Source organism: Dermacentor andersoni, chromosome 7 (genome assembly GCF_023375885.2).
Source record: "Dermacentor andersoni chromosome 7, qqDerAnde1_hic_scaffold, whole genome shotgun sequence".
NCBI classification, from domain to species: domain Eukaryota; kingdom Metazoa; phylum Arthropoda; class Arachnida; order Ixodida; family Ixodidae; genus Dermacentor; species Dermacentor andersoni.
In genome coordinates, this window is record NC_092820.1 from 140581524 (window position 1) to 140598786 (window position 17263).

General features: G+C 47.7%; 1 protein-coding gene across 2 annotated transcripts in view; it reads right to left on the reverse strand.

Annotated features, from left to right (window-relative positions):
• The window catches only part of LOC126533742 (uncharacterized), a 36171-nt gene that overhangs the window by 1406 nt on the left and 17502 nt on the right, over nt 1-17263 (reverse strand). The window contains exons 2-7 of one of the 2 annotated variants that reach the window (XM_055071964.2): nt 11676-11859; nt 9947-10201; nt 8217-8483; nt 5458-5574; nt 3975-4206; nt 404-555 (exon numbers count right to left, since the gene is read on the reverse strand). In XM_055071964.2, the coding sequence (XP_054927939.1) occupies nt 404-555; nt 3975-4206; nt 5458-5574; nt 8217-8483; nt 9947-10201; nt 11676-11859 (1207 nt within the window). Of the gene's footprint in view, nt 1-403; nt 556-3974; nt 4207-5457; nt 5575-8216; nt 8484-9946; nt 10205-11675; nt 11860-17263 lie in introns of both variants that reach the window. The other variant, XM_050180929.3, reaches the window with a different exon arrangement.

Sequence of the window (17263 nt, forward strand, 5' to 3'; positions counted from 1 at the left end):
TTCAATGCTTAGCCTTGGGGTGAAATTAACAATGTCCACCGGACTCAAATATTATTCATTTGAAAATAAAGTATACGCTCTCTCTCTCTCTCTCTCTCTCCTCATTTCTTACACAGGGTGGAAGAGAGCGAGCGGCGTGTATACAGAAGTAGCTAAGCAAAGCAGTCGTAGCCACGAGGAAGACCAAATCCCCTTGAGATTTTAGCTCCAGTGACAGTCCTTCCTCGGCAACTGTTCTTCGCTTGAAGACTTCATGTTCCTGCGAACTTCGTATTTTTTCTGCATTTCAAGAAGGTTTCGCTGAGGTGGGCGAGCACGAAGACTCCTTTTTAAAGACGACGCGAAAGGCGACAGACTTGTGTCGACGTGGACCTGTATTTTTTTATTTATTTTTTACGTTTACCTGTTATAAGCGTTAGGCCCGTGGCGTTGAGGTCCCTGGTGTGTCGCTGCTCGATCTCGGTCTCGTGACCCGTGGAGCACATGCGCACACCCCCGATTATGATGTAATCATCCGGGCACTCTGCCATGATTGGCGAGGAGGTGAACTGCACGCTGCAGGCCGGAAACAGGGAAGTGAAAACTTGGCGAGAGTAACGTAAACAGGGAGAGTAACAATGGGAGCGTCACAAGGGGCTCAATATCTGTTTTAGTCACAACCATACGAAGTAACAGACAAATAGTGTAAGTGCGTTGTTATGGTTAATTGAAATCTAAAAATAATCACACAATATATGCGAAGTAACTGACAAATAATGCTGTGAAAGTACGTTGTAGAACTGATTGATATGGTTGATCGAAATGTAGAAGTATAAGGTAAAGCAAAATGAAAACAAAAAAAAAAGATACCTTGCCGCACTTGACAGTCGAACCCACCCCTTACGCATTATGTGTGCAGCGCCTTACCAACTAGATTAAGCTATAGCATCAGCCATCCACCAGCCCAAATTCTGAGCTTTTTGCCTACAAGCTTAACGTATGCATAGTTAGCCAGAGCCACCGACGCCTAAGGCGGCAGAAGTGGAGCATCCTTTTCGGTGCAGGTGTCAGGTAGCCTGCGTAGACATAGGGTAGCCAACCATCGCCAGTTTAGCGAGGCAGTCCCGACTTGACCCAGTCGCGACGCCGAAATGTCCCGAGTATCTTTTTTTTTTTTTTTTTTTTTTTTTTTTTGCCGAATAACACTAAATATACCAGATTTCCTCTCTTTTGTGCCTGACAGCTCGTTTCCGCATTCTGCTTTCTTGTGTTCTGCCGCATTCTCTAAACATGAAGGAGGTGTCGTTTTTGTCGTGGTGCTCGTTCTGTTGTTGGTCTTAACCATCCATAGTACCTCTATCCGCTTTGGAAACCGTGTTAGTCAGGAACTATAGTGCCCTTTTCTTGTTGTAAATTGCTACACAGTACGACTAAAAAAATTGTGTTAAACTTGGTTACACGTAAATACTGGCAGCTCCTTCCACTGATAGGGTCGATCGTCACCTTCCATACCCCTTCCTTTTCTCGCCGCCCCCCCCCCCCCCCTCGCGCTGTCCTCACGTCACGACTTCGCTCATTCGAGAATACGCAACTCTAAGTGAGCTTATTAGCCCCCAGGCGACTGCCCAGTAAACATTCGTATGCGACTTCAAAGATCAAGACTTCCAAATTCGATGCCCCATATAACTCTTCTAACTGTGGTTTTTAACACGTTGCCGTCAAGAGAATTTACCCAATTTATAGCCCTTCTAGTAAATAGCTATATTGGTCTTTTGAACGCCAGACAGCAAAAGCACTCAGGTAAACAAACACACGTTTATATCGTTTACAAAGCGTTTGTTTATTCCTGAGGCTCTCAACGGTACTTCAGCACTGTGTGGTAGCGCTCGAAGCAATCTTCTGGGTGCGGGCTAGGATTTGTGCTGCGGGACTGAAGGTTTCTTCACTGTGGCCTTCTTCTAAAGTTCTCTTATCCATGAAAGTTTATTTACTATCTAAAGGCGAAATATGTTCATCCGTGACTCTAAAATCCTCTTCTGATCAACTGAATGCACGTGACTTTTTTTTCCCTTAAAACGTGTATGCTGTATACATAGCCATCCTGTCAGCGCTTGACGCCCGCCGCTAACACAAATTGCGCAAAAAGATTCCTTCAAATACTGTTGAAAAAGTGCTGCCCTCCTCTGGAGCCATGTCGAAGTGCACTTATTAGTTGGAAAATATCCCGAAAGTTGGCGCTTCCATCCCAAAAAAAACCGGCAAACGGGAGCACGTACATCCATCGAGCGCTTCCCACAACATAAGACCGGAACAGATATTTTAGCATGGCGGCAGGGCTGTGGCGCGTGTCTAATGTGGCAGGAGGGGCCCGGCGAAGTGAATGGTTTGTTTTGTTCGATGCGTATCTGATGCGAGAGCTCAGAAACGTGTTCAGAGGGAAAACTTCATTCATCGGACTGCCTATTATACCTCTAGAGCGCTCGTCGAATCTTTTATTAGTGTTAATGGAAGGTGTCTGCTTCGAAGCACTTATCGAAACTGCTACTTGGCCACCTCGAGAAGAAATCGTCTCTGTTAGTTCTAACAAAATTCTAGACGGCAACATATTGATTTACCCTGATGCTCGGACCACGTCTGGACGTACTGCGATAGCTCCCAACCTTTTCGTTTCTCTGGTGGGCCTCCAATGGTTACCGCATTGTATACCACACCCGATTCCCAACTAGTTGACCTGTACATGGGCTATCGCAGGCGCTGTTGACGCTCAAGGCGTCGCTATCGCTGCTGCGCCGGCGCAGTCGACTTCGTCTCCGCTAGAATCCACCTCGTCCCTCCTGGAGACAGCCAGCAGCCCAGTCATTTCAGAACTGAATTCAAGCAATTGTTAAATAGTCGAATACGTTGCGCCTTCTTACGGCTGTGTTAATATGACTAAGCACATTTTCTTCGCGGCACTTTTCCTTGTGAAACAAATTGCTCAGCCTGGTTGCTTAGAGTCTTTGGCATGGCGCTTCTAAGCACGAGGTCGGTCGCGCGATCAAATTCGTGCGGCAGCGGCCGCATTTTGACGGTACCGAAATGCAGAAATGCACGCGTACCGAGTATAGGGTGCATGTTAAAGGGCCCCTAGTTTTCAAAATTATTCCGGAGTCCCACCTCTCCCCCCCCCCCCCTCCCGCTTACGCAGTGCCTCGTGATAAGATCATGTTTTTGGCACATAAAACTTTAAATTTTAATGTTTTTACGCAAATTCACGTTGCGCTAATCAACATTTCGTTCTCACTATATCTGTCTGCTGTACGATCACGCATCGCAATTCTTTCAGAGGGTTTGGCTATTTCCTTAATGTACCTCAATGGAAATAGAATTCAAACTAAATAAATGTTTGAGTGGGTATGTCATTGATGCATAGCTAGAGCTATTATTTGCGCAGTATTCTGCATGAATCCACTAATTTTCAGCCTTAATGATGCTAAATACAAGATCGCAGAGGCTGTGTATTTCTGAGCGTAAAACAGCCTTACTATAATGAGCTTTGTGAATTTCAGTGCTGTCTACGTGGTGTGTACTCTCCATGCGTTTCGCTTACAAGTAGGAGCGAAGTATATTTAAAGAAATGAACAAAGAAGGCACCAACTGCTTCATTACGAACATAGACATGACACACTTCACCCCGAACATGCCGAAGATCACTAAGGAGCATTTCACTTGGTGTGACAATAAAAAATCAGCATATTGAATGTTGAATTAGGAAGCAACAGCTCCAATACGATCACGAGAGGGAGAATGACACAGGACAAGCGCTTGTCCTGTGTCGTTCTCCCTCTCGTGATCGTCTTAGTCGGCGCTGTTCCTTCCTAATTCAAGTATGCACCATCTAGCCCAAATGAATGTTGTCCTGTCCTGAATATGGAATGTTCTCTGGGAAAGGAACGATGACGTGGCATTTCCTTTTGCCGCCTAATGGCACAGCCCGAACCTCAAAAGAGCCGTACCTTTCCCTCTGCGACGGTATGGCGCCCACCCCGAATGGCGATGCCCCGAGCTCTTCATCCGGGGCCACCTCGTAGGTGACGGAGCAGAACCCGGGCTCCTTGCGCAGGCACACGACGTAGTCCAGGTCGTTGGGGTAGCCCTGGTGGTGAAGGCTTCCACCGGCCTCATCGTAGTTGAAGCTCTTCACCGTGCCGTGGGTGCCCCAGAAGTACTGGAGACAGTGAGAGGGTGCTGCGAAAGAGACGTCATCATCATAACTATATATACATCCACTCATTTTTTTTTTCATTGACATGATGAAACAAGACGCTGGCGCACAAATATGACACGGGCTCCTCCTTGGCCCCTAATAGATGGTACATTCACCATTGAGTAACATTATAACATGCAAGTTAAAAAAATACCACGACGTTACAAAGAAACTCTTGAAGCAATAATGTGAGCAAGGTTATCGGAGATATTTTGACAGAAGCAAAAAATATTTGACGAATACACGCAAACCGCCTCGCGCGGCCTTTTTTTTACATCGCTAACACGCGGTCCTTCGCTTTGTGACAACCAAGTGGTGCTCTGCCATTAATGTAACCAAATTTCCTTGTTGTTTCTGCGCTACACGGAAGGACGAGCGGAAGATTAAATCATAAAAAGAAAGCTTCGCTTGTATTCGCGCGACCCCTGAACCACTCATATTATTTTCTGTAACATCAGTGATTGAAATTGTCTGCCACTTGTGCGTGCTTTCTAACATCAGTTGTTAGACAGCAGTCGCCCTATGTCCTTCTCTTTTCTACTGCACACATATTCAAATATTGCCTTAATTTTAACTCGCTCAGCGTTCCAATTTGCTCTAGGGACACGTTCCCAGGATTCCGATGGCACAGCAGCTATAGCATGCTTCTGCTGAAGACGATGTTGGGGGCTCGATTTCCGGCCACGGCGTGCGCAGTTCGATGTGAGCAAAGTAAAAAAAAAAAAGGTGACGGTGGTAGACTTAAATTTAGGCGTCCGTCCAACAACCCCACGTGTCCAAATTTAATCCGGGCTCCTTCACTGCGTCGTGTTTCATAGCCCCGCGGCTGCTTTGAAAAGTTAAACCTCGCGAATCAATCTTGGAGTGAATGAATCTTGGAGTCAAGAATCTTGGAGTCAATGCAATACCACAAGATACACCTGCGGCGACTTTCGTTTCATGCTTAACGTTGCTTAGCGAAGTTATAAGGGGCAGTTTATGTTCCCAGAACCTTTACGAAACTTTGAGCAAGTGTTTTGGCGCTTTAATGTTTTCTATTTTCTGCTTGTGTATGGTGCTTAAACAGCCAAATTTTTTTGCGCAGCGTTTCTGTCTTCTTTGTTCTTTTTCTCGTGCTACAAATAAGCTCAAGCAAAGTTTCTCCCACAAACGCGCACCTGTATTAACTATGGCAATCAAAAGTAAAGAAAGAAAAAGCACACCACAGCATACATTGGTCTTCCTCAACTCACCTGACTGAGGGCCTTCGCATTCCAGTTGAGTGACTTTGATGTCGAATTTTCTCGAGTAGCTGCCAACCATCATGAGGTTCAAGCTGATGCCTCCTGATTCTTCAACGTCAACATAGGCTGCAAAAAAATATGATAGCCCTAAAAAGGAGACATGCTCAAGCGCCATTCAATAAAGCGTCCCGATTGCCTGTATTTCAATTATTACTATACACGTCTATAACTTAGAAGCGCATGTTAGGGTGTTCATACTTTTGTAAAACGTATCGTAAAAAATTCCAGGCGCATGCAGCCATGCCAGCGTACACTAGTTAATGCTTCTTAGTTTCGTCTGTTCATGTGCCGTATGATTTTCTCTCTTTGCCTTCTGCATATGTACGTTAGGGGATGGCTTGTAATCTTTCCACTCTCCGCTGCTTCGAACTTAGAAGCTTAGCGGAACCACCCGTGCAGAAGCAATGGAAGCTTCACCTAAGTGCAGCAATATAAAATTTATTAAAGTTCTCAATAGGGGGTGATTAGCAAGAAGTTTAATGAAATAGCTTGGCTTAATTAGGAAGCCTAGTTCATCGTCACTCCCACTAGTTCAATCAACAAGACACGTGGTACAACGAACTGTTCTTGGTGTTTCGTAATGTTTATGGCAAGGACGGCCTCCTCACTGTTTCAACTTGGCCGCTGCGTTGTGCATTTAGCTTCTGAAAGTCCACATACCGCATTTATTCGAATGTCTGTCAATTTTTTCTTCCTTAACTTCAGTTACGAAGCACCTAGGTCAGCTTGGATTAGACAATTTCATTAGGAGCCATTGGAACTGGAAATAATTGCGCACAATTAACGCCGGTGCCCAAATACAGTACTGCAGCAGTCGCACAGTATTACGACTCAATGTACCGATAAGCCGTGTTCACCATATTCAATGCGAACAGTGCAGGCAAGTCTTTTTTTTATGCAAATAGCATTCATGGCACTGTCAGACCAGTTTTTCCCCAGCTGTCTAGATATTGCGTCATAATTGTGGGGGAAACTCGAAAATGTTGCGGTTGAAAATGTCGGCTGTTCACGCGGTTTTGTGCCACTAGGTGTGCGCCGCTCTTCAACGAGCATATTTCATCACAACTGGAGTTTGAAGCACTGCACAGTGTGTCGCTCTTCAATGAACGTCTTTCAGTAAGAGATCCACCTACGAGGAAGAGGACTCGCCCGAATACGAATAAAAGATTTTTTTCCTCAATTTCTATGGGCGCTCATCACGTCTCATAGGGTATTCGCGGACTTTACGGCGGCGCGCAGTGAGTACAGAGGGAAGCGCGAGAGAGGAGCCCGACTGCAGTACGCGCCTCATGCATTGCGCGTATATGCTACTGACATACTTAGATATTCATCGTAGGCTAGTTCTACGTGAGCTTTCTTTTTTTTTCGAAGTTCGCTTTTGGCGAGCCGATGTCACAATGACACGGAGCACGCGGTCTCAACGTCGCGCTGCGTACAGTGAGACGGGACAGTTGCATGGCCGACGTTGTGCATCGATGATATGTCTCGTTTGATTTGTGTAAGTATTGTAATTAACACTTATTTTGGTCGGGAAGCATTCAAACGATTTCTTTCTGTCTAACCTCCCGACTTCGGGTGTTGGCTCAGAAACGAGGTCAGCTTAGGTTCCCGATTACACGGTATATCAAGTGGCCTTGGGGTGTACAGATGTACGTTTATAAAAAAAAGAGTCATAATTTCATCAAATTCGCTGCACGTGACAGGGAATTACGCTCTAGAACTGCGTACCACGCTGTCTTGTGCCGACACAGCTCAAGTGCGCGGCACACTGTCTCGTAACGTTGCATACAGTAGAGAAATTTCGTCATACCGCCGATGTCGTTATGGTGAAACATTGTCTGCACTCTCTTTCCCCATATCCAGCTGACCAGTGTCGATGGTTCAGGGGCGAAAGATGGCATCTAGGAAGCATTTAAGGTAACTTTATCTTAGAAAATTTACCTGCTCAGTACAGGTGGGTACTGCTAAACTACCAGATGTCATGAGGTCCAAAAACCAAGGAACAATCGCCGCTTTTAACGAGGCTTTCCTTTAATTTATGCATTAATAAACGTGAGATCGCTTATTTAAAGTTGACTTTCGCTCCGCACCAGTGCCGTTCCTCTAGTATGCGTACTTCTACTTCAGCTGGCTGTACCTATACAGTGTCGAACGAACTTACACCAACTTGCCCCAGAGCATATCGTCCATCATATTGGCGATTTCATTATAATGAAGCATCTGCAATATACCGAACCTTGTAGTGTTGTCTGAAGGTGACGTCGCGAATTTCGCTAGCTGTTGTGTAATATGCTTTCACTCATTCCAGAACACGTCGCTACTTTCTTTTATTTCATTGTTTTCCTTATTTAGCTATAGCTAGACATCTCTAAAACTCCTGCTTTACACACAGTTTACCAGTGTTGCTGGTGCACAGAAGTACCACTCAATCGCAAAAAAAACTGTTTATAACATAAACAAGCCTTTCCGAAGCACATAGTTTGAACGAATATCTCCCTTACAGGATCAATAACAACACCTTTCGAGCCCATAACATTTAGCCTTCACGCGAATCAACTCTAGCTTGAGCCAACAGCTTCTTTCAAGCTCGTCATGTTTTGCTGAAGTAAGGTCTTACTGTAATTTCTTGTTACATGCGCCGCTTGTTTCAAGGAAAAGCTCGCGACACATCGTTATAGCCAGGTGGCTGCGAAACTGCGGCTGCGTACCATGTTGTCCAGTGTTTAGACCGCATATGCGTGGCACCTGGTTGTTCTCGTTCTGGCCGGAGACGACGAGCATGTCCTGGGAACAGTTCCCGTCCACGGGCCTCGCCAGGTCCAGCGTGAGGAAGTCCAGGCGGAACTGGCACACGTCGGCGTCCCGCTTCGACACTCGGACCTTGCACATGGCTTCGCGGTTGTGCGTACCAGGGTAGCCCGGATTGCGAACGTAGGCTGTCCGCTCCGAACTCGCCTCGCCGCATGACACCTCGACTGCACGAGTACCACCGGGCCGATGAGATGCCGGAGTTTATGGCCAGAAGCACCACTGCCAGATCTATCTATCTATCTATCTATCTATCTATCTATCTATCTATCTATCTATCTATCTATCTATCTATCTATCTATCTATCTATCTATCTATCTATCTATCTATCTATCTATCTATCTATCTATCTATCTATCTATCTATCTATCTATCTATCTATCTATCTATCTATCTATCTATCTATCTATCTATGTAGGTCATTTAAAATGCAATACGTCTTCGGTGAACATTCTCACCTCACCCGCTTGGCCATGACTAAAATCCGACTTTCTTAAAATGCGTTCCGCTCTTTCCTTTAACTGCGTACAACATAAACTATGCGTAGTCAGACTACTGCCTCTACAATTATTGTCCATAAGGACCTACGAAACAAGAGCTCCTCTAGAGCCCTTGTTTCCAATTCAAACAACGGTTCTTCAATAACACAGCTGCCAAAAGCAGCTGCTTAACAACGCCTTGAAACCGCGCCTTTTAAATCCCACAGAGTTTCCTCCAAAAATTGCTAGAAAACTTGGGCGCGCATGGGGAAAGAAAACAATCAGGAGACAGCATTGCTCAACACGATTGAAGCAAAACATATCTGCCCAACATGTGAGCGTCACGCCAGAACGTGCGGTAGGTTTTAGTGTTCCCGCTCTACAGGCGCAGCTAAGGCATGTTGCCGAACGAGTGCGGATCGTTTCAGAACTACTGTGAACTAATGATTCCTGTCCAATACACCTAGTCTCAAAGGTAACGTATTGGGCCCATAGTGTGAGGTAATATGCCAAGGGAGACGCTTCATGGAGTGATCGCTTGCCAAGGCTGCCTGTTTGACGTAACGCTCTCGAGTAATTTATCTACTTGACCAAAGTTGACCCGAATGCAAGTATGGTGGTTCATCCATGCATCGTAATGGCAGGCAGCAAGTAGCAATCGCACTCGTACTCTGGGCTTATCATATGAGGCCTACCATATCAGAAAAAAAAAAAGATCGTGTTGTGTAAGCATGCTTTCATTAAATTTGCATGATAGTGAATCTGAATATTTAAACCGTTTCATATTATAGCATTAAATTACAGGGCTTTGCTGACTGTCTATGCACTGATAACGACGCCATGGATGGCAGAGCACGTGGCTACAGGTGGTAGTACTTAAGTATGTGTATGCCTTCTAATAAAGTTAGTTGCGAGTTCAGCGCTGTCCTGTGTTTTCCTGCCTTCTGTCTTTGTAGCCTTGGGCTGCCCCTTGAAGTTGTTCAATCAGCACCAAGTTGCCCAAATGTCGATTCTTCTGCAGTATATATCTTGAATCCCGTATATAGAAGACCAGCTCCATCACTCTTTTATAGGAGGGAACCCTGCTGAATTCTTGACTAGCCATAGCTCTACTGCCTGTAAGAAAGAGAGTTGCGATGTTTGTACACACAAACGCAGCAGACTCCGTCCTCGCAGCGGCCCATGGGCGTCCCGCCGCGGTTCAGGCACTGGACGGCGTCGTAGCAGGTTCCGTCGCGGCCGTCCGCCGCACGGCAGGTCTCCTGGTCGCCGCCTTCCTTGAGCAGGAGGTCGTGGTGGCGGTGGGACCCGGATGAAGAGGAGGACGACGAACCCGACCCCTGCCGGTGAGGATTGTAGTAGTAGGTAGTGGCCAACAGCGGCGAGTTCGAGTTCAGCATGGGTGCTGCTGCAACGTCAGAAAAAAGAATAGAAAAAAACAATTTGAGGGATGGACAGAAAGCGAAATGACTTCAATTTACGCTCAAGAGAAGGTGACCATTTTTCTTTTGTTGTTGTTGTAAATAAGAGCACACACAAACTCGCGTGCACGCGTGAACAAACACACGCAAATAAGCAAGACACACGCAAACACACGCAAACACGCACAGCAGTATCCTATGCTTATGCTACAAAGGGCCCTCCAACGGACCCGAGAAAGCTTGTAAGGTGGAGCCGACAGCATGATGACGACGCGGTGATCTTGTACACTTCGTGCGACGGACGTGACGGCAATATGAGGCACTATGATGATTGTAAAAAAAGTTCCAGGGAGGGGGGGATTTAAGATCGCACGTTATTAAGAGTACTGCGAAGAAAAATTCGACACTGCGATTTTAAAGCTAATTTAATTATAGCGCAATTATCATGAAAGCTAGGCGAAAGCCATTGTAACAATGTAAACAACGTCACCAACAAGATCAGCGTGCGCAGCAAGCGAAGCACGTCAACTTCCGCTACGTAACGTCAGCACCCTGTCGCTACTGGGGGCAGCAGCTCTACGCCTGACAAAGTCAAATGTGGGTTCCCGTGCAACTAGAATCTGAGTCGAGGGTAACTCTACACTCTAAGAAACAGTTGCACTCTTTGGAGTGTATATTTCCTACACAAGAATATTCGTCATCTGTCTTGCATGCATTACTTTCTTGAAAATGCTGCGCTCTTTGCTTTCCTGTCGAGAATCCTCTGCCATGCTCATAACGCGCATGCCGTTCGTCGTTTGGAAGTACCGGACTCACAGCGTTAAAGAAAGAAAATGCTGGCAAGACAGATGACGATTATTGTTGTGTGGCAAATATACACCCCAAGGGTTGCAACTGTTTTTAGAACGTAATGCTTTTTTTTCATTCTTCTGCTACCTATAACTTCGCTTTGTGTGTGTTAATTGCCCTGTTCCTTTTGGCGCTGCTTCTTTGACATACTGAGTATAGATCTATAGCAACGTGGTCGACTGAAATAGGGTTGCAGAATCATGGTACGGAAGTCAAGGGCCCAAAACCGACCACCACGTAGCAGTATTCACAGCAAAGTACCTCTATTCCTATCACATTTTACCATAATTTAGAAAAAGAAACCGACTTAGCAAAATGACAAGATGTGCAACTTTATCATAGTAACCGATAGGGTACAAGTTGGTATTGCTCTTCAATGTACCAAGGGACAACTACGGAATGGGGTTAACAGTGCTCGGAACAAGTGATGTTCCAGTCTGGAGTTGACGCTTCGACAAGAGAATGCGTCTTCTTTGAGACAATACAATTAGTTATTCAAGCCTGCAACGTATCTCAAGTCTAAACACCTGCCGCTGTTCTCACAAAATTCACCTCGCGTATGCGTGATGCTAACCTTTAAAAAAAGAAGAAGAGAATGTTCGCACTTACAGAATGGGTTGGACGGTACGCCGGGCCTCTGGTCACCCTCGCGGAGGAACTCCTTGCCGGTACCGGCCTGCTTCCGCGTGCCTCCCCTCGTGTTCTGGTGATGTGCATGTCGACTGTGGTCGATCGCACCGCCGAAGGACTGGTGGGCGGGAACCACTGCGAGGGCCACCCACAGAGCAACGAGCTGCGTGGCGAGGAGGGATCGATTTGTTTGGTAGCATCGATGGGAAGAGAATTGCACAAAGCCGGTTTAAGCAGCGGCACCGAAAAATTGCCCCGTATGTGAGTAAACCTTCAGTGAAGTGCGTACGTAATATTGTTGGACAGTGCCGCTCTCCTTTGTAGCTCAGTTGCTATGACGCTGCGCTGCTGAGCGGGTCCAACTCCGGCCACGGCAGTCGCGTTATATGGGGTGCACGTTGAAGTGCTCGTTAAAGGTCTCTGTGTGATCTGGAATATTCCGCAGTCCTCCCCACTACGGCGCCCCTCGTAATGGGGTTGTGGATTTCGCACGTGCAACCCCAGAATAAATGTTAAATTTTTTTAACCTCGTGTTCAGCAGCTCAATGCCATAATAACTCAGCCTCAGCACCACTTGGACCTTGTGTTCCACCATAAAGAGAATATCACCGCAAAAGTCTATTTGCGGCTTTGATAGTTGTGCGCAATGAACTTCGCGACCTTCGTAGGCGCGTCAAGTGCACGTGCGGAGATGCGTAAAGGCCAGACCACACGTAGGCTCGCGGACGCGCGCAAGCTCGCGTCTACGCGCCTCGCGCGTGCCACGCCTCGCGAGGAATGATAGTTTGCATCCGCAAAGATGCGCCTCCATGCGGGCGACAGCACGTGCTCTCTAGACACTCTCACATATACGCCTCGGAAGACACCACTTCGTACTCTGTTATTGACAGTGTTTCAAAATGCTTCGATATCTATAAACGTAACCGTTACATCTTTAGGGCAGTTGGATCAGCTCAAAAAGGAAAGGTTAAGCACTTTCTTGCATCATATAAATCGGCTTCCCTGAGAGTTGAATGTAACCGCGCCGTAGCTGCGTAGCCAGGCGCGCCGACGCGAGGCAGCCCAAGCGCGCGACGACAGAGAGCAGCTATTCACCGAGATCGGGTCACGTTTCGATGCGTACGAGCCGCACAGTACTGTCTGCGCATGCGTGAGCACGCGTCCGCGCAAGCTCGCGTCCGCGCGAACACCCTTGCTCGTGCACAAGCTTTCGCGTGCAAAAAGCTTGTGCACGACCAAGGGTGTTCGAGCGGCGCGGGAGTTTGCACTGGTGAAATGTAGGCGCTCGCGCTGACTCGCGTCGTCACGCGCCTTCAAACACGTCACGCAGTGAGCAATCGGAGCAAGCGGTTGCGCGAGCGTCTCGACGGCAATATAGGGCCTGGACAACTGGTACGCTCGCCGGCGATCACATGCTTGCGTCCACGCGTTCAACGCACGGTGTGCGATGGAGAGCTCGTGCGCGTGCAAGTGCGTGCAAGCGCAGACATCTGCACCAGTCAGATACGGGTCTCACAACGCTGCCATAATGTAGAGCGTCACCAGTGCCGTAGCAGTGGTCGTACCTGAAAGGTGCCCGGGACCAGATTGAAGGAACACTATCACTGGTTGTACATTGAAGTTCACTTGAAACAAACAGCGCGAAAACTACATCAGACGAAAAGGAATTGTAAGTGAACAAAGCGCTGATACATTTTTTTCCGGTGTAGATTTCGCGCTGTAGCTTCCAGTATAGATTACAAACATGCCCAGCATACGTAGTGAAGTGAACGGCCCGTTCCGCTCGGACCACTGCATGCACCATGGTGTGGTATGCACACAGCTGTTGACACAGCTGGTGACACATATGTGTTCACACAGCGGCTCGTAAGAGCAGCGGAAACCAGAACGCTACCCTGGCGCCTGCAGGGCCAATTGAGCGCGATGTGACGGTGCGTCCGTGTGGCTTCGTCATCTTTAGAGCCGAGCGCAATGTGTTGCCTTCCAGAGCCGAACGTTGCCGAGACATTCTAACACTCCACGTGGCGGTGGCGTACGCGAACCAGCACGCACCGGGATGCAGTGAGAGCATGAAAATTGCAACGTCAGCGTCAACATACGTCACGTTCCCCGTGTAACTGCTACCGCAATGAAACGTTTCATAAGCAATAGAAAGCTGGGCGAGTGAGTTTAAGCTCATCATTTAGAAGCTGCTCCCCTCCTTGGGTAGGAAGAGGACTACGCGCGTTGTAGGCGCGGCAGAATGCACACGAGAACACCGGTTCACTGTGGCAGTCGTAGACCTTAACTCCCGGTTTACGGATGCGTGTAGTGTCAGCACGGAATACCCAGAAACCGCAGAACAGGTTGCGATTGCGCTTGCGCCTACCAACCCTCTCTGCGAGTAGTTCCTAGTGACTCACAATCCGCAGTTCATAACTACACGCGGGGGCGCATTTCCTCCTAAAGGTCTCCAGATTCTAAGGAAAGCTGGCCGACAGTACTTCGATAGCACGACGATCACCTGGTTCCCAGAGCGCGTCGCCACCCCCACCAACGAGGGCCCCCCTAACTTGAACGAGGTAGCACACCACTCTGCGCGAGAACTGACCCGCGGCGCAGAATCGGAGACCCCCTCTTCGATTTCGGATCTTCCGGTTCGAAACAAGTGAGAACGCTTAGTCAGATACAATGACATCACCAAGCGCTACGAGCTATGCAGTCAGGTATTGCCCCCACCTCGTCCCGAACTAAAACGCCGCCTGACAGTCGTCTGGCGACAACTACAGACACAACCCTTCGTCAGTCCGGTGCAATGGGGGCACATTTTCCCCGCGCAATACCCGAGTGCTCATTACAGGTTATGTCAGACAACTAGAACGACTCTCTCGCACATGTCGAGGGAGTGTCCTGTAATATCAGCTAAAATGGCAGTAGCTCCGGAGGCTCTTGCGTCGAAGTGGTCCGCCACTCTGCGTAGCTCTAACCTCAAGACACAAGAGTGAGCAGTCCAGCAGGCCCGAGAGCAGGCGACGTGGCAAGGCCTCGAAGTCCCCTCATGGCAGAACTGAGACCGGGTCGTTAAACTTTGCCGGGTTTATAATAAAGTTGTTTGCATCCATCCATACACTCGCAACGGCACTCATAAGTTTTTCTGCTACCAAATGGACGACACGAATAATGTGACCCACGATGACGGCAAAATGCTACAAGGGTGACAACACTCGTGGTGCGAAAGCGTTTATTAGTCACCAGCGTTTGGGACCGACCGTTAAGAGCAGGGCACGCCGTCGCCGCACGAGCGGCGTTGCCCGAGCAAAAGCGCTGGAGCGACCGACCCACTAACAAACGCTTTAGAGGATGGCCCGCTACAGCGTCCCTGTTCTTCGCTGCAATAGGAAAGAGCACTACGTGCGTGGCACCTTTGCATAAAAGTGCCCAGTCCCGATTGCTCAAGTGCGACCAATTGGTAAAATAATACCGGCGTCGAATAACAGAAACCTAACTTTAGGCTATCCTACGCAGCCTCCTTCATCACCCCCTTACGAAGCCTCCTCTATCACCCTGGGAGCGTACGCGTTATTTCTGCTAATATCTTCGCAGCATTTGCGCGACATCGAAACATGAACGCAGATGCAAGAGGCCCACTCTCTTAAACGCGCTCTCTGATTCCTTCTTTAGAAAAAGTTTCAACGAAAGACGAGAGGAACACTAAGTCATAACGACGGCACAATTCCGACAGGCCTATTAAGTACAAAGCATCGTATGCATGACACGTTTCCAAAGAAGTGTCGGAGTCCACACTCACTAGCATCTGACCACATGGACCCACGCAAACGCACATCTACACTTCCGTTGACACATTATACAAAATGACGTTGAACATAGTGTGCAGAATAGTTATGTACGATGACGATGTGACAGAGCAAACATGTAATACCATAGAGAAAGAAAATCAACAAGAGGGCACACTCGGCAAAAACTGGCAACAGGAAACACGTCACGCCTAGTGTCAACTCCATCCGCTAGTTGACGCGAGCATCAGAAAAAAAAGAATGTGAAATGAACTTACAGGCAAGGTTTCACTTTTTTTTTATTCTTTCCCACTAAAACTAAAAAAGCTTTGCTCCAGACGAGGCACTCCAGACGCGCGTGCATACGTCATGCGCCAGACATTCCAGAAGAACGAGCGAGGCCGGCTGCGCATGTGAAGCTCGCGTGCTCGGCGACCCGTCTGTTTTGGATGTAGCCCGTTTTTCGGGCTCCCGGCGTTCTCTTGTGTTCCGTCTGCATTTCGACAAGGCACCGCTGCACTACTGGACTACAGCAAGGTGAGGAATACTGTTTGACAGTCTGCGACGCACTTCGAGCACATTTAGGCTTAAAACTGCTCAAACTGAACCTATATAGTGATGCAGTTATCGAAAAACAGCTCCGCCGTCCAGGCCTAGTTAATTTGAGTTAATTTGAGTTAATTACTCGTACTGGGAAATGTTTGCGACTCTTTATATGAGCCCAAGCATTATTATAACTTATTTCCGTAGTTTTTGGGCACTCTCGCCGCACGTGGCTTTGTGACGAAAAGCACCTCGGCCATTTGATGAAGTTTCACGTGCACTGAATCTTATCGGGACAACTCTTGGCTCTTTCTCTGACTCCAGACATTATTGTAACTAACTCCACTATTCTGTTACTTTTCAAGCACAGTGGCCGCGCTCGGCGTAGTGGCGCAGTTAGCGAAAAGCAGCTCGGTTGTGTGCCGCAGTTAGTTTCGCGTATACTGAATCTCATTGGGAGAAATTCGTGACGCATACTCTAACCCCTAAAATTATTGTGATTCACTTCGTAACATTTTGGGATACTTTTGAGGCATGCGCGCCGCGCGTGGAGTTGTGAAGCTGTTAGCAAGAAAGCATGCCGGCCGTGGTGGCAGTTAGTTTTGCGTTTACTGAATTTTAGGGAGACAAGTTTGAGACGCTTTTCATGACCCTGCAACAACATATACCTCATTTCGGCACTCAGGCTTGTCGAAAACGCGACGAGCGATTGCCGACAGTGATAACACGGGAGTGTGTTGCTTGCGCCGGCAACCCGCGTAAAGGATTACGCCGAGGAGCTCGAGAACTTGACATTTCTGTCTTCTGAGCCACTGAAAACAGGCTTTGCACCCACGAATTTGTCTTGAGTGCGACTAGAAGGCGTTCTGCGAGCGTGTAACATGGTCTGGCTGAGAGCCTATGTTGTGGCCACCTCTGTGTACCTGGCGTACCATCGCGTCGGCTGAGGCCAAGTTGCTTTGGAAACGCGCAGTCACCCATGTATTTGTGCTCTTAAAATGCAGGAAATAATGCCCGGGAAGGGAGGGATGCTTGAAACTCGGATGTTTTCTTGAGATTTGATGGCATTGGGGTTTGCAAAGAGTCTATTTGCTACGAAATGTATGTAAAAGTGAATTTATCTGTAATGCCGCCCATTCACCACTTACGCACGTTGCGCTTCTACACGCAGTATTCCTGTTAGGTCAATATACCAAATTGATATATCTTTGTAGTTTACTTTTTTTTTTTTCAGCTGATGGCATCCGGTGG